The sequence below is a fragment of the Chenopodium album genome, chromosome 18 (genome assembly GCF_948465745.1).
Source record: "Chenopodium album chromosome 18, dcCheAlbu1.1, whole genome shotgun sequence".
Classification (NCBI taxonomy): Eukaryota; Viridiplantae; Streptophyta; class Magnoliopsida; order Caryophyllales; family Amaranthaceae; genus Chenopodium; species Chenopodium album.
In genome coordinates, this window is record NC_137851.1 from 8,091,268 (window position 1) to 8,108,564 (window position 17,297).

A 17,297-nucleotide genomic window follows, 5' to 3' on the forward strand; every position below is an offset into this window, starting at 1 on the left:
TTCCATTATAACCTCCACAAGAAGACAAGGAAACCGACATTCAAGAAGTGTATCTCGAATAAAGTCCCACTTCAATCTATCATAGGCTTTCTCGAAGTCGATTTTAATCGCCATCATACCCTTGTTGCCTTGCTTGTTCTTCATTGTGTGAATTACTTCTTGCACTATGACTATATTGTCAGTAATTTGTCTCCCGGGAACAAAACTCGTCTGGGTACATGAGGTAAGATGCGGCATCATGGGTTTGATTATGTTGACTATAGCCTTAGTTATAATTTTATAGGCGACATTACAGAGGCTTATTGGTCGAAAATGAGAGGCAAGCTCTAGAGCATCCAACTTGGGAATAAGAACAATAAAGGTTTCATTCAACCGATCAGGTATGCCTTTACCAGCAAGGACATCAAGAACCACCTTGTAGACATTATCTACTACCATATCCCAGTGTTTTTGGTAGAAAAGCGCTTGATAGTTATCTGGTCCGGGTGCTTTAAGGGCACCCATCTTGTTCACTACTCTTTCTACTTCACACTTAGCAAAAGGTCGAGAAAAAGCATCATAATCTCTATTTGTGAAACCTGGAAAGATACCAAAAGGGATGCTAACATCCGTTTGCTCCTCTTCATCAATGAATAAGTTTTTGAAATAGCTCACAATGGTATCTTGCACTTTGTCCTTGTCATAAATCCAATCTCCATCACCCGATTCCTTGATTGCTGTAATTTTATTGCGCCATTGTCTAACTATAGTGCTTAGATGAAAAAAGGAGGTGTTCCTTTCTCCATCTCGAATCCATTCAACTCTTGACTTTTGTTCAAGCACATCATCAAGCTCATGACGCAATTTTGCCTCCAATTTAATTAAGTCACGAGATTTTTGTTGTGCTAAGCACTTTTGCACCCCTTCAATTCAGGCCTTAAGGTTCCTTTTTTTTTTGTTTTTTTAAATATTATGAAAAATATTTAGATTCCAGTCTTGAAGATCCTGTGATAGTTTTTCAAGGAGAGGAACCAAAGGAGCTTGTCTATCCCACTTACTCTCAATAAACTCACGAAATTTCTCATGAGTTAGCCACGCCACCTGAAATTTAAATGGTCTATTAATCGATGCTATAGGAGCAAAACCATTAGGGGAGATCCACACAGGGAAGTGATCCGACTGTATTGCAGGAAGATTTTTTTGACTCCGCATTTGCAAAACGTAAACTCCATTCACTATTGCATAAGGCACGGTCCAATCTAGCACTTGTCCAAGTATCAACAGTATTCCCTCGAGACCAAGTGTGACATGGGCCACTAAACTCAACTTCCAGTAAACTCATATCCTCGACCCACTCATTGAATCTAGCAGTTCTCCTTGAAGTCTTTGGACAACTTGAACTACGCTCATGAGAAAATCTTGTGTCATTGAAGTCCCCTGCTAACATCTAAGGTTTATTATGTGATGCTACAAAATCTTTTAATTCGCGCCAGAGGTCAACTCTCTTCATGGGGTCAGGGCTTGCATAAATGGCAGTGAAGTACCAAGGTTCGCATCCTACCCTTTTGATATCCATAGTAATGAATTGGCCATGTTTGTGAATAGGCTCAACCGTGACTAGTTCTGGTTTCCAATAGACCTAGATGCCACCACTAAATTCCAGGGCGTCTACTCTTGTATGACCAGTATAACCAATTACAGTGGCTATATGTTCTGCTTGTTGTCCACCCATATGGGTTTCAACAAGGGTGATGACATAAGGGTTATTAGTTCTAACAATATCTTTAAGAGCTATTATAAAAGTACGACTCCCTGCACCTTGCACGTTCCAAACCATGCAAGAGATAGGCAGTAAATTTGGTGCTAAATTTGGGGTTGCATCATCCATAGAAACATGAATAGAAGGGAGTGAACTCACATAAGCATCTCTTAATAATTGAAATAAACGATTAACTTCATTGGGTAGACGAAGGTGAATACCAGTTCCAGTGGCTTCGGTATCGGCTCCATCCATGTCTCGATTTGTACCTCCAGAATGTGGGTCAGGGGGTCTGTGATAACTTGTTATTTGATATGATTTTAGAGTGATTTCGAACCTTGTTTACTTGGTATATTGGCATTTTGGTTCACTTCTACTCTATTTTTGTTCAACTTTTGTGTATCCCTTGCTTCACGGGTTGTTAGTGTTTTTGTTGAGTTTTTAGGTTCAAAGACGACCATTTGAAGCATATGGATGATAAACCAAATTTAGAAGCCGAGACAATGGAGCAAAATCGAAGAAAAAGTGAAGAAAAGGGCCTAAGAGGGCCTGCACGGGCGTGCCATGCCTTGCACGTCCGTGCAGGAGTGCATCAGACCAACCACGAACTTCAGCTTGCATTTTCCAGATCCCGCACGTCCGTGCAGAATTAGGCACGTCCGTGCAAGTTACTCAGCACGTCCGTGCCGATTCCAGCACGTCCGTGCGGTTTGCCCCAGCTCGAATCAGTTTCAAAACTGATTCTTAAGTTCAAGGCCTACACGTCCGTGCCATATTTGGCACGTCTGTGCAGGATCCCCTGGCCAAAACAGTAGCAATCTGGTTCTCTTCCTCTGGCTCTGCACGTCCGTGCCTACCTCAGCACGTTCGTGCAGATTTGGCTGAACGTCCGTGCCAACCTCAGCACGTCCGTGCTGACCTGTAGCCGTGCCCGACTCTTGTTTTCTCCGTCTTTTTTATTTGGGGTTCTTTATAAATAGCCCCTTGAGCTCATTTTGACGGAGCCAAGTTTTTAGTGCTTCCTCTTAGTTTGTAATTGTAGAAACACAAATATTCTCAAATCATTAGTTAGATTGTAATTAATAGCTTGGAAATTTCATTCTCAATCATTGTAGAAGACAAGTTCCACCATTGTTATTCAAGTTCAAGCTTCTAGTAATATTTTTCTCACTCTTCTCTTCCATTTTAATTGTTTTGATTGTTAATTATCTTGCTTAATTCTTGTATGCTTAGATTGTTATTTAGCTTAATCTTTAGCTAAATCTTGTTCATGAGTTACTTGAAATCTTTAATTGCTTTAATCTCCATGGATTGTGAGTAGTCTAATTTTCTAGGGTTTGGGTAAAACCCTCAATGTAGTCACTAATTACTTGTTGCATGTGTTAATTTGGTAATTGTTGGGTGTTAATTAGTTGAGCCTAAGTGGTTTAATTTCTTAGTTCTTGTATATGGCCATTGCTAGAACTATTATCCAAGCTTTCTCTACGAAGGATCGAGAGATGAACTTGAGTTAGCTCCCTTATGCTTAATTGACTTGAAATGCCATGAGAATAGGAATTTCCAGTCAAGGGAATGTTTTTGTCATCGTGATTATGCTTTAACACTTGTTTTATGCTTTGTAACCACGAGAGTAGGTTGTATTCATGATTCAAGTAATCCCTCTAGCTTGAGAGAGTAGTTGGGTGCTTTAGATGACTTCCCCTATATTATCCCCTTAATTTATCATTGTTTGCTACATGCTATTTGTGATTTGTGACGAAATTGAGTGGTATATCCCGAGCCCTAGAACTCTCTAATTATTGTTAATCACCCCTTAGTATTAGTTGATTGAACTAGTACATGTTACATAAAAACCAAACCAATTTCGACTTCATTTAGCTTGGTTAAACGGTAGCATCTCGGTGGTTGATTTAACGCCTTTCTTGGGTTCGACCCTTTCTTACCCTTGCTATTAGCTAGTGAGACCAAGATAGGACTTTATCTTTGGTAGGCTCGACGATGGCCTACCAGTCTGCAATGCCCAAGTAGGCTGCTTCCATCGGTTGTCCCACACATAATATCTTGTCTGTTGGTATCTTCAGTGGCTTATGGCTTATAGATAGATGTACAATGAGATTATTGTAAACTCGATCCATGTAAAAAAAAAAAAATTAAAGTCAAATTTGATTCTAATCTTTCTCCACCTAATACTTCTATTTATAAATCTATAAAGATATTTTCTTTTGTTAAATTCAATTAAAATGGATATGGCCCATAATCTTAATCAAATTGAAACAGGTGTCCAATAAAGATTTGAGAAAGATTATATCTAATAATGTCTTGAGCAGTTCTAGATGTTAAAGCAATCTATTCTCGAATCGATCGGATCATAGTTAGGAAAAAAAGTGATGTCTAAATCAGTTGTTCAAATGGACTAAAATTTTTTTATATTGTGAAGCTAATCAATAACATACCTAACATGACGACTTGAATTCAAACTCTATTGGAATTCACATAATTCAATATTACACTAACCAAAATGGATGATTACAAGTTAACCTTGAGATCAAGTGGGTAAAAGTAAAACGACAAATAAATCAATAATTTTTTAATTACCTATAGACCCCACAATTGATATATTTGCGAAAATGTCATGATGACCGGATATTTTGTTGATTTATTTACACTTTTATCATTTGATCGAAAAACAAATTGATAAAGCGGGACATGGGCTTTCTCACCAAAAATTGGCGCAAATTGCTACTCAAAATGATACTCCGTACAGTCTTACTCGTGTAAGAAATACGTAATTAGAAATTACTCCGTACATTACTAATCTCACTCGGTACTATGCATAAATTATCCCAAATACAATCCAAACAATCCATTGGTCTCTACTCTCCGTTGGCCGTTGGCCTCTAATCAGGCCATTCAATCCTCACTAGTTACAAAATTGCCTATTCCATCGAAATTGAACAATTCATTAACAACATTTTTCCTAAACCCAGTTCCTCCACATAATCACCCTAAAACTTGGCTGCATATTTGACACAATTTCACTCTCTACATTTCATATTATACACTTTTCTTTTCTCAATAGTCAATACTCAATACAATTGCATTGAATTAATTTATTTCAAGTATCATAAAACAGAAAAAAAAAAAAAAAAAAAAAAACAAAGAATGAGGTTTTCAGCAACTGATCTTTCTTTTGGACTATCATCATCTTCAATCACTTTACAATCAATCAAACCCCACAAAATTTCCAACCCATTTGACAATTTACCCTTTTCCAATTTTCAACTACCCTCAAATTTAAGGCTTCAAACTACTAGTAAAAGGAGTTTAATCCTTCATTCTTCAATGGCAGAAAGTGGGGTTTCTCCAGAATCTTCTGTAATGGCGGAGGAGAGAGAAAATGTTGCCATTAATCCTGTTTATGTTCCTACTCCCCCAAATCGTGAGCTTCGGCCTCCTCATAGTGGGTAATTTTCTTCATTTTTTGTTTTGGGTTTCAATTTCAATTTGCATGCGTTTAATTTGGATTGTTAGTATAAGAAATTAATTTGATTAATTCAGTTTTCTTTTGGTCTATATACTCCATGTTTGTGTGTTTTGCCGTTGTTTAATGCCATTATACTGCAAATCCGAATAGGTCTTGTATACAACGAGGGTATAATATACAACATATTTAGTCACCCCGAATCATACAAGTGCCACTCCGTTGTAAAAATTGACTGATTTGGGATGACGGAGTTTGATGTATACAATGCACTCGAAATCAATTGATTAAACCTTTTAACTCAACATAATTTTTTATACCCCACCAACCAAAGTTATGTGACCCAATTTGACTTAAGTATTAGCTAGTCTAACTTTGACTTTCCTTTAGGAGTGGCTAAGTAGTGGTGTTTGTGCACATGTTTCTTGAGTTCAAACAAAATATTATAGAGATTTATTTACAATTGGGTGGAATCTGTAATATTCGCTTGTACTGCCCCTTTGGATATCCTGAAATCATTGATGACTAATGACATGGCTCATTCAATAATATCTTATTGGGATATAGTTTCAATTAGAGAAGAATTGGGCTTTTTGATGACATTGTATCGTTGATCCATCTTGATCAAGAGTAATTATGTGAACACCTAGTGGGAATAAAAACGCGTTAGTGAAGCATTGTCGATGTTGTTGATAGGTGTGATGTGCTAAGCCTTGTCCAAGGAAATACCAGTAGCTATTATGTTTTCATCTTTTAATGTTTACCAGCAGAAAGTTTTTTGTTTCACATGCTATTACCTTTTCTGAAAACATAGGATAGCTCCCATCTTGTTTAAAAGAGTGAATTTATCAATCTATTCGAGCCTGTGGCGTGCTTTCTTACAATTTAATATTTTGTGTGTTGTTTGCTGTTGAGACTGCACATTTGTAAAATGTAAAATTTTATTCTTAGTTTCTTTTGTGTCCTTTGTATTTGAGTGACTACTGAATTTTAAATGATGTCTATTCTGTTTTCTACTTTGGAAGGTATCATTTCGATGGAAGTCCTAGACAATTTTTTGAGGGCTGGTATTTCAAGGTCTCTATTCCAGAAAAGAGGCAAAGCTTCTGCTTCATGTATTCTGTTGAGAATCCTGCATTCCGCAAGAAATTGACCCCTGTAGAAGAAGCAAAATATGGTCGTCGATTTACTGGAGTTGGAGCTCAGATTCTTGGTGCTGATGACAAGTACATTTGCCAGTATTCGGAAGAATCACAGAAATTCTGGGGTGGTAAGTTACTGGATCATGCCATTTTATACATGTGTCCTTTGCAATGTCATTGCAGATGAGCTTATAGTTGGTAAGATTAGTGGATTTACATATGTTATTCAAGTGACTGGTGCTGCCTTTTTCTTTGAATGTTTTTCAGTATGTTAATTTATTATCCTAGAGTTATTTTATTTTAAAATATTATTCTTCAATCCATTGGAAAAAAATGGAAAATGAAAAAGACTTGTATGTTACTGTAAGAAAGGCCCTTTGGCTTTTCCTTTGTGAGCTTTGTACTTTTAGATCTTTTTTCTAAGATAGGCCTATAATATTTTTTGGCCTAATATCATAGCACACAGTAAGTTGTGCCCATATAGTTTACTACAAAAAATTGCAAAAACGTTAAGCCATTATTTTCTATCTATCATTACCGTTTAAAGTAGTTCTTGTGCCCCAACACTAAATTAAATCTTTTTTTACATATAGACAGGCATGAGCTAATGTTGGGACATACATTCAAATCTAGTGGAAGTTCACAGCCTCCCACCAAAGAGGTTCCTCCAGAGGTGCCATATACTTCAACTATATTTTGTATTTATAATTTTATATCTTTGCATTTATAAATAGCAAGCTACTTGTTTTGACATTTGCTTGATTTTGTATTAGTATATATTTTCTGGAGTGACCTTTTATATAATTCTTGTCTGGTGATTTCTTTTTTAATCCTATATTAAAATACTATATGGATTATGGAGTTTTCAGTTTTCACAATTGTTAATAGAAGACTTTTAGTACCATTGCTGCTGATATTTTTGACGGTAATCTTTGATAGGAATTCAATAGGAGTGTGTCTGAGGGTTTCCAAGTGACCCCACTTTGGCATCAAGGGTTCATCTGTGACGATGGCAGGTGAAATCTTTTCCAATTTCTCAGTATTGTCCCCCTCTGGAGGCTCTTTTGTCATGTAATTGTTATATTATATTCCTGATTTTTTTATTTGCATGTGTTACTATATGACTTATTTCTGTGCATGTGTTACTATATGGCTCAGAGCTAGTTTGCTATGACATTTCTTCTCAAGACTTAAAAACCTCAAACTATTACAATAGCTGATTTTGATTATTAATGGTGTTCAGGATTGCTTGTGTGCTTCTAATATGCATAATTTTATTTTATTTTGGGGTTACTCTTGCATCATTGATGTTTCTGGTTATTTAAAGTATGTGTAATATTAGGCTTTTTTAGCAAGTCACCTATCTGCAGTTTGACTCCCCCCTCTGTTTTTATATCAAGCACCCTTCTCCAATTTCAATGGGCAAATACTGTGAACATGGAAAGAATTATTAGTTACATTATGGGTCTTCTGTTTGAAGCTCTTACTCAGAGCATCTTTCTTTGGCTTAATATTTCCCTCATTAATAGCTTGCTTGCTTTCTTGGGAGATTTTTAACTTTATTTCAAATCAAATATGTACTTATTATTTCTGTGCAAGTTAGTGTTCTTGGACTTGGTATTATACTTTTTGTTGACTCACATTACACATTATGTCTTTTGCTGACAGGTCAGACTATGTTGAAACAGTGAAAACAGCTCGCTGGGAGTATAGTACTCGTCCTGTATATGGCTGGGGCAATGTCAGTTCAAAACAAAAATCCACTGCGGGCTGGCTTGCTGCTTTTCCTGTTTTTGAACCTCACTGGCAAGTATGCATGGCAGGGGGACTGTCAACAGGTACACTTCTATGTTCTCAATAGATCTCTGGCTTAATGAGTGTTTCATTGTTACTTGTGTAGTCGAAAGGCATGAAATGTCGCCTACGTAAAATGTGTTGGTAAGGGTTTCTTTGATAGTCTTGAGATGTATTATAGTGAGAAATTGTATTATATCTTTTTCTTCCTTTTATTACTATGTTGTTACCGTTATACTAATTTTAATTCTCTTTTGTACTCTTTTATGAATCTAGGTTTTACATCCTGTGCTCATTACAAATTCATTGCAAAAGTATGAAACGAATTTTAATATGATGTTATTAAGAGTATTAATAAAAAAAACACGAGAAGCTATACTCACTAGACTATCAGTAGTCTTATTGTGTCTCGGTTGTACATTTGAAGTTGAAACATATTCTCATGCTTTCAAAACTGGTCTGATTGTTGTGAACATGGCAATAAATTATTTCTTGGAGGCAGTTCTGTACCTTATGAACTTAAACATAATATTTAGAGCTGAAGTATCTTGCTGGGGGTTTACTCTATTCTGTTGTATTTACACCTGATCACGATCTTCATTTCAGGGTGGATAGAGTGGGATGGTGAAAGATTTGAGTTTGAAAATGCTCCTTCATATTCGGAAAAGAACTGGGGTGCAGGTTTCCCCAAAAGATGGTTTTGGGTAAATGCAATACTCCCCATCTCTGATTTGTGTAATTATTTTTATTGTTGTAAGCTCTTAGACACATATTCAAGAAGAAACATTGTTGAATGATCACCTCAAAATTGGAAATTTTATGCTATATGTGAAACACTGAGTTGGCTGTATTTTCCTGGGTGCTAAATATGATGGTCATGCAGTTCTTGGCCTCTTGGGATAGTTGGCAATGCTAAGTTGCTTCTTCTATATTCTAAGGATGAATAGACTCTTTGCCTACAATTTCTATTCCAAATTCAAGCTTACATATTGCCTTGACTTTAAAAAACTCTCACACAAGATTTAAGGACTTAAGGTCAATATAGCATTTTGATAAACAAGATCTTCTGCTTGAAAAAATTCCTTTTTTTTTTTTTTTTTTTTTTTCCTTATAAACAGATTGGTGGGGTTATCTTTCTCATAATTATAAAATCCTTCAAGAAGGCAACAATTTTTGAAGTAAATTTGATTTTGCAAATGTAATCTTCGCCTATATGCTGTTTACTAAATAATTTTGCCTTTGTGTGGGCATATGTTCCTATCTTCTGCTTGTCATTTTATTTTGCCTCTTTCTCTGAATTTATAAAATGGATGGCTATTGGTTTATTTAGTTGAGCCATATGACTTATCAACTTGGCTTGGGTAGGCTGTTGAAGATATCCACCATTTCACGAACTATGAATTTATGAATAGATGCATTAGATAATTATTATTTTGCTGTATGATTTAGCATTGTAGGAATTTCTAAACTTTTGTTGTTGCCTTGTCCTTGCTGTTCAAGGTGCTTCCTGGATTGAGGCTTTTTCTATCTGTGTTGACAGTGTCTAGTGACTAGCTACTGGAGTAGTGGAGTCTCAATGCAGAATGTTATGTTTTTGTTTAATCTGTGAACACTAAATATGTTCACTTTCTTTTCCAGGTCCAGTGTAATGTCTTTGAGGGTGCTAAAGGAGAAGTTGCTTTGACTTCTGCAGGAGGGTTGAGAGAGCTTCCTGGTGGAAGAATTGAGAATGCGGCTTTGGTATGATTTTCCAATTATATCTTCTGTAATCTCTACTCTTCATTTCTCTCTTTGAAGTCATTTTTTTATGCTTCCATGTTAGGGTTTCTTAGTTGATAGATATGCAATTAATTGATCAATAGCTAAGTGGTTAACAAATGATTAAGCTTAACTGGTTAACAAATGAAACATTGGAATAAAGTACCTAAGGCATTATTAAGTTGTAGAGATAAAAACAGTGCATGTTAACCAAAAAAAAAAAACAGTGCACCATTTTAGAAGATCAAGTAGCTAGGTGGAATAGATGTAAATGATGGATACACATTAACAAACTGCATTTAATGAACATAAGATCGCAAAAATAATAATTCCATCTTTGTTCCCTGGGAAAATATATCTTTTGAGGAAACTGCACCAGACCGGGCTCTCAAAAGCTCATGTGACCGGAGGTGAATAAATTAGAGTTTCGACAGGGGGTGAAGTGGGGAGTATTGGCTAACATATATTGTGGTATTTTTGTTCTGTGGATCATGTTGCAAAATTTAACTTCATAATTATCAAGAATTCGTTAATACCCCAAGAGTCTTTTACAGGTTGGAGTGCACCATGCTGGAGTTTTCTATGAATTCGTACCATGGAATGGGTTTGTTGAGTGGGAGATTGCACCATGGGGCTTCTGGAAAATTTCGGCTGATAATGGATCATACCTGGTAAGGATACCAGCATCTGAGAATTACCTATTCTTATATGTTTTGCCAGAGTTGATATATCTATATATTCTTTTTGAGAAAATTCTTAACAATACCTCAAGTTGAACCAAGAACAAACAAACTTCTTAATTCAAGATGAGTTCCTTTCTTACGCAAATTCCACACAAAAGAAAAAGTTGTAAAATCTCTTTTGTTTTCGGGAAATCACCTACTTATATTTTTCCTCGCCACGTTGTAGGTGGAATTAGAGGCAAGAGCAGAGGATCCAGGAACGCCCTTGCGTGCTCCTACCCCAGAAAATGGCCTTGCTGTTGCATGCAGAGACACCTGTTTTGGTCAACTGAAATTGCAACTGTGGGAACGAAGATCTGATGGTAGCAAGGGAAAGGTTCTCATTTTTCTGGCACTTTAGTTTGTTCATTTTCTCAATATTGTTTTGATCATCAGTGCATACCTAGGCTGGCGAGTTTCTGATTCAAGCAGAATAATTACTTAAAAGTAATAACTATAAAATATCCATATATGACAGTAAGGCCATGCTCTATTTGCCTAATTTTTTACAAAATAAATTAGCATTACTGAATTGATTTTTACTTGCTAAAACTAAGTTTTGCTGATTTAAGAAAATTGTTTATCATTGATCAAATTATTTGACACTGATTCTATTGGAATTTTATTAGTGTGCTGAAAGTGAGCAAGGCCAATCACAAAACAAGTATTTGTTATACTGATTGATGTTAATCTAACATGGCTTCTTTTCCCCCTTTCCCTTCTCCTTCCGAAGAATGCTTGGAGGATGAAGAATGGGAGCTATGGGGCTATTAATGTTACTCTTTTTGGGGGCAAGGGCTTTTATTGCGAAATTCTGATTTGCTAAAATGGTTAATTGCTCAAGGTTATCTTGGAGGTTACCAGTAACATGGCGGCTGTGGAGGTAGGTGGTGGACCATGGTTTGAGGCATGGAAAGGAAGAACGACAACCCCGGAGATCCTAAGCGCTGCTCTCAGGGTTCCGATAGATATGGAGTCAGTTTTTGGTTGGGTTCCATTTTTGAAACCTCCTGGCCTTTGAAGCTACAGGACATTAGTTCTGTCTAGTGCAGTGGCTGATCTATACAATGTCTTGAGAATTAGTGTATGATTTCCGACTTTTTGTATAGGTACACACAAGGTAACTCCTTTGTTATTATTCTTCAAATTTTAAACTCTAATAAATAAATAAATAAAGGCGAGATTGAGATTTGAAAGAAAAAAAAGGCGATATCAATTTACTTCTTCTTTTTTTTTTTTTTTTTTTTTTTTTTTTTTTTTTTTTTTTTTTTGAGAAAGGCGATATCAATTTACTAACTTTGTTCTTGAAAGCATTTTAGTAGCAGTATTTTCAAACCAATGTTAATTTTTTTGGAAAACGTCTTGCATTAATTTTCATCCACTGTCGTTTTATTTTCAAAATCATGTGGTTTTTATGTAATGTTATTTTCTATGCTTCGTCATCCTATTTATTTCTGGAATTCAGGAGCACGTGTAAAATGTGTTAGATAATATGTTTATATTATCTTGTTAATATTCTGTAAAATATATCTTTGTGTAATTTAGGTTATCTCATGATTAGGTTGTAAATCCTATATATATTCAATTAATGAGAAAGCCTCCGCTAAGGAGAATTACACTTTTCTACATGGTATCAGATTCCTCTTAGGGATTCAGGGTATCTGATACCATGTAGAAAAGTGTAATTCTCCTTAGCGGAGGCTTTCTCATTAATTGAATATATATAGGATTTACAACCTAATCATGAGATAACCTAAATTACACAAAGATATATTTTACAGAATATTAACAAGATAATATAAACATATTATCTAACAAAATGTCTTAACAAAGTGTACCCTAAAAATTGCGGATGAATAAGGGTTTGCTACAGTAGAAATGTTCATTTCAACCCATCTAATTGCGGATGACTATGGGTTTGCTCGAAATGTTCATTTTCAATTCATTTAGGGTCTGTTCACATTTACTTAATTTCAGTTCAGCTCAGCTCAGCTCCAATCAGTTCAGTTCAACTCCAATCAGTTCAGTTCAGTTCAGCTCCAATCAATTCAATTCAGTTCAGCTCAGCTCCTAATTTCCCTTTCTCATAAAATATTCATTTTAGCTCAGCTCAGTTCAGTTCAGCTGAGCTCCAATCAGCTCTAATCAGTTCAGTTCAGCTCAGCTTAATTCAATAAATGTGAACATGCCTTTATTATTCTTTAAACATTAACTAGAATTATGACCCACATACATATAGGCGTTATATTATATCAATAGAAGAATTTGATGATTCCATAACTACACAACCATATGTTATTGGTAGGGCTAGTTTTTTTTTTTTTTTTAGGATGCCCACATGGTTCTTCGGAGTCCAGCTCCAACTACAACTGGAACTGACCCAGGTTGCACACCTAGCTTATAGTGGGTGAGTCTCCCAACAATAATTTTTGCATATGGTAAGACTCGAAGCCGAGACCTTTCTTAAATGACATCAAATTGCTTACTGCTTGAACCAACTTTTGTTAGTTGGTAGGGCTAGTTACACAAGTAAGCTTGTCAATCCGTGAACTTTCCATAGTAAGCATATGTTGTAAAATTTAAAAACTTCATCTAAATTCAATTGTCACCTAGCTAGTTCAATTTCGTTAAGTATATAAGTGAACTCATGCCACATATGGTGTCAAGCAAATAAAAATCGAATAAGGAGTAGATTTTTTAGAATATATAGTTGACTCCATATTTGAGATTAAGACTTCAGTTGTTATTGTTAACAAATGTTATTTCATCTTTGTTTCTAATAGACATGTAATATTTTACACACAAAAATATAAAATATATTACAAGTATAACTTTCAATACTCATCTTATATCTTACTCGTATACAGTATTGTTTCCAATGGCCACTTGTTAATTAAAAAAATTATTTAGAAAAAGGGTTTACTAAATAGGTAATTCAATTGCCTCAATAATTGGTCAATGATTTGCTAGTTTCTTACAATAAATCATAATCATCAACAATCTAATCAGACACATAAAAATCATAAAAAATAAACAAATAAATATACTCGAAGATGTCCATTACCCCGTGATAATGCAAGGGATGGTATTAAACTCTTAATCCCAATTATTTGACATCACATTAATAACTTAATATATCTCATACTTCGTTTTCAGTTTCACGTCTGTCGGCAATATTATCTACGTAGCTGGTACAAAAATAGTTGGCAATCAATTTTAGAAATAGTAACACATTTTAAATTGTACCAATTTTAACATGAGAGTATGAGACTATGAGAGGTTTATGTAAGATTAACCGTCCAACGGTCCAAATAAAGATAATAAAAATTAAAAAGTAACGCTACTCTTAGATTACTCACGTGAGTCACGTCACTTTAATGGAAATACATGTTAATGTACAAGTTTTAATTTTGAAAGTAAAGCAAGGTGTGTGGATTGAGTAAAAATATCATAATGAAAATAATTTGAGATAAAAAGAGTATAGTTTTCTTAATCGAGCCATAAGAAGGAGTGATTTGGTTACTGATACTTGGGGGTGAAATCTAATCTTTTTTTTCTCTGTTTGGTTCATATATGAACCAATTCTCTAGATATTTTAATCTGACCTTAAAGAATATACGTTCACGAGACATTGAATTATTAAGTAGTTAAAAAACATGAAATCGTTCTATGAGAGAAAAGTAAACAATTATTTTTTTTATTTTTTTTTTATTTTTTGTCAGGAGTTTGAATAATTAAACAAGTTTAGATATGATCAATGAGTCAAATATAGTAAGGAGAATATTCCTAGGATAGAAGGGTTAAGCAAACACAGAAACGTCAAACACATGCATGGCTTATTGAGTTATTGTAGTGTATAGTTTTAAACTTTTAATGGGAGTACTAAATTAGGAAATTGGGCACAACTTTGGAATTTATAGCATTTTTTTTTCTTTTTTTTTTTTGAGGAATTTATAGCATTTTAATCAACCAAGTTTCATTTACTCAAATCAATGAGACACTTTTCAAAAAAAAAAAAAAAAAAAAAAAAAAAAATAAATAAATAATAACAGTCACCTCACTTACATTTTTTTAAAATTATTTATTTATTTATTTATTTTGAGGAAAGTCATTTCACTTACGTATAACAAAATGATATGGTAGTACAAAATATATTTAATTTACTAGTACTACGTATTATGTGCAACATTTTTGCATGAAAAAAATGTGCAACATTTTTGCACATGTGGATTAAAATTACTATAGCCAAATTAAACTTGTATTAGTTGTATGTACAAGTGAAATGCATTCAAAATTATTTACTCCAATCCATTTGTTTTGTAAAGTTTTTCTTAACTTTTGTTTAAATTAATCTATTGGGGGAAAAAAAATCTTATGTATATTACCTTATTGGTTAGGAGATTTTTTTACCGAGCAAGTTTAGTCCCAAGTCTTAAGACTTGGGGTGATATCATCATCTTGAGTCTTAAGACTTATATTTAAGACTTCCCCTATTTTTCTTCTTAAATCTCAAGCAAGTCTCAAATTGAGTCTTGAAATTTCAAGATTCAACTTAAGAGTTGAGATTGGGATCCACCTCAATTTTATTTTTATCATCCTTTTTTTTTTTTTACACTTTTCTACATATAAAGAGATTAAAAAAAAAAAAAAAAAAAGTCATATATTTGAGTTTTAAGGCTAAAGTGATAAATTTGGACAAGTGTTAGTGAATCTTGACAAGAATTTAATGATATCATTTTCAATGGGGACCACAAAAATGATGCCACATTCAAGTCTTAAGACTTAGAGCTAAAATTTAAGCATCCTTGTATAGAATCGAGAGAATCCAAGTTTATCAAAGGATCCATGCTTGTTAATTTTATTACACAAATACCATGCTGATCAGACATTTTTGTTGACTTATTAACACCTATTACAAGATTTGTGTAGCGACGATGACTGAAAACAACATAAAAATTAAAAGGATTGGAGATTTTGAGTAGTAGCAGAGGTGGATCCAAAATTCTAAACCTAGAAGAGCCCTATTCAACAAAATATCAGTTTACTATCACGTCATATAAGTTATACGAGTAAGTCTTATAATAATATATTGATTGGATGATGGAAATGTGTGTTAAGGGCACTTTGTGCGTGCATCCGATGAACACATCAAGCAACATCATCTAAGTTATAGCTCTTATGTTCGTAAAAGTTAATTTTCATGTTAATTATTTAGTTTTAGGCTTGATATTCAACGGATACACAATACAATGCAAGAATTATTGTGCATAATCTTCCACCGTCATGCATGTTAGCTTTAATTGGGCTATGTGTACCAAAGAGTTTTCATATCTTTAAAGGAAAAACTGTAGGTTTTTATTATCTACTTGTTTTTTTTTACCAAAATTGCCAAAAGGTACTTGCTAGGGAAAGTAGTGTCACTGAATTGCCAATTACCTTCATTTCAGAAAAAAATTTAACGTTCACAACTCCGTGATAATGCAAAGGAATAAGGGATGGTCCTAAATAATCTTAAATGATTCTACCATTACAATAATGACTTTAAATTTATACTCCAATTTCTTATTATGTCGCCAATGAAAATATGAGTTCGTTGTTTAAGCTAAGAACTGGAAAATTGTTGGGGACCTAGCGAATTAGGTCCTTCTATCTTTAAGATCGGCCTATATGGATCTCAAGGGAATCAAGCTAGCCCTATCGACAATTGAGATAAATTTGATTTTATTATTGAACACCTAAAAAGGAAAATGATCGATCGATTTTATATTGAAACACCAAAAAAGAAAATCACATATACTCAGTACGAGAGTAGTGTAGGACGCGCTAGGAGTTGTCAAAAACACAGTTTTTGATAAACTTACTTATATAAGCTTATATGGAGTATAATTGATCTTTCAAGCATGAAATTGTATCAATTTTCCGTATTTGGACTGGTTTATCATTATGTACAAAATGGAAATGCATCCATTCATACTATTCTATTTATTTATTATTTTTTTTTTTATACTTCCTCCGTTCTTTTTTTATTGCACCATGAGTGATTTCACACTTGCCAATGCTTTCCTTTGGCTACTAATATCTTTAATTATACTTTTGTAAAAATTATTAAAAAAAATTGATATTTGAAAAGTAGATTTCTAGATGAATCTAACTAGATCCCACATGACTATGTTTTTCATTATGGATAATTCACAAAAGATGATCAAAGAAGATTATGTAAATAGTGTAAAAGTCCTTATGGTGCAATTAAAGAAAAATGAAGGAAGTATATATATTCAAAGTATAAACCAATCAAATTTATCTTTTCAATGAATTGTTAAAAAAAAAATTAGCTCTCAATGATGAACCTGTATTTGTGTTACACTGAAATAGCAGCCCTTATTTTTATTATACAAAATGACTTTAATTAAAAATTTATTTCCATAAATGACCTTGATGACTCTAATTTGGTTAAATATTAAGCCATATAGTTGGTAAAATGATAGAAAAAGATGACATATCATCACCCACCACCACCACTTCCACCAGCCCCAAAACCCCCATCCTAACCCTCCACCAGCCCTGAAACACCCACCTTCACCTCCACTAGCCTCGAAACCCTCACCCTCCGTTACGTTAGCACAAATACAAGGCCATTATTGAGAATTTCAAAATAAAAAGGT

General features: G+C 34.2%; 1 protein-coding gene across 1 annotated transcript; it reads left to right on the forward strand.

Annotated features, from left to right (window-relative positions):
* The first annotated feature begins 4,655 nt into the window (after positions 1–4,655).
* Positions 4,656–11,835, forward strand: LOC145591394 (tocopherol cyclase, chloroplastic-like). Its single transcript, XM_081647833.1, has 10 exons — positions 4,656–5,202; positions 6,245–6,489; positions 6,955–7,034; positions 7,301–7,377; positions 8,030–8,199; positions 8,762–8,859; positions 9,794–9,895; positions 10,468–10,584; positions 10,823–10,972; positions 11,480–11,835. Exons 1-10 carry the CDS (start codon positions 4,901–4,903, stop codon positions 11,654–11,656), a joined length of 1,518 nt encoding a protein of 505 aa, XP_081503959.1. The 5' UTR covers positions 4,656–4,900; the 3' UTR covers positions 11,657–11,835.
* The last annotated feature ends 5,462 nt before the right edge of the window (positions 11,836–17,297 follow it).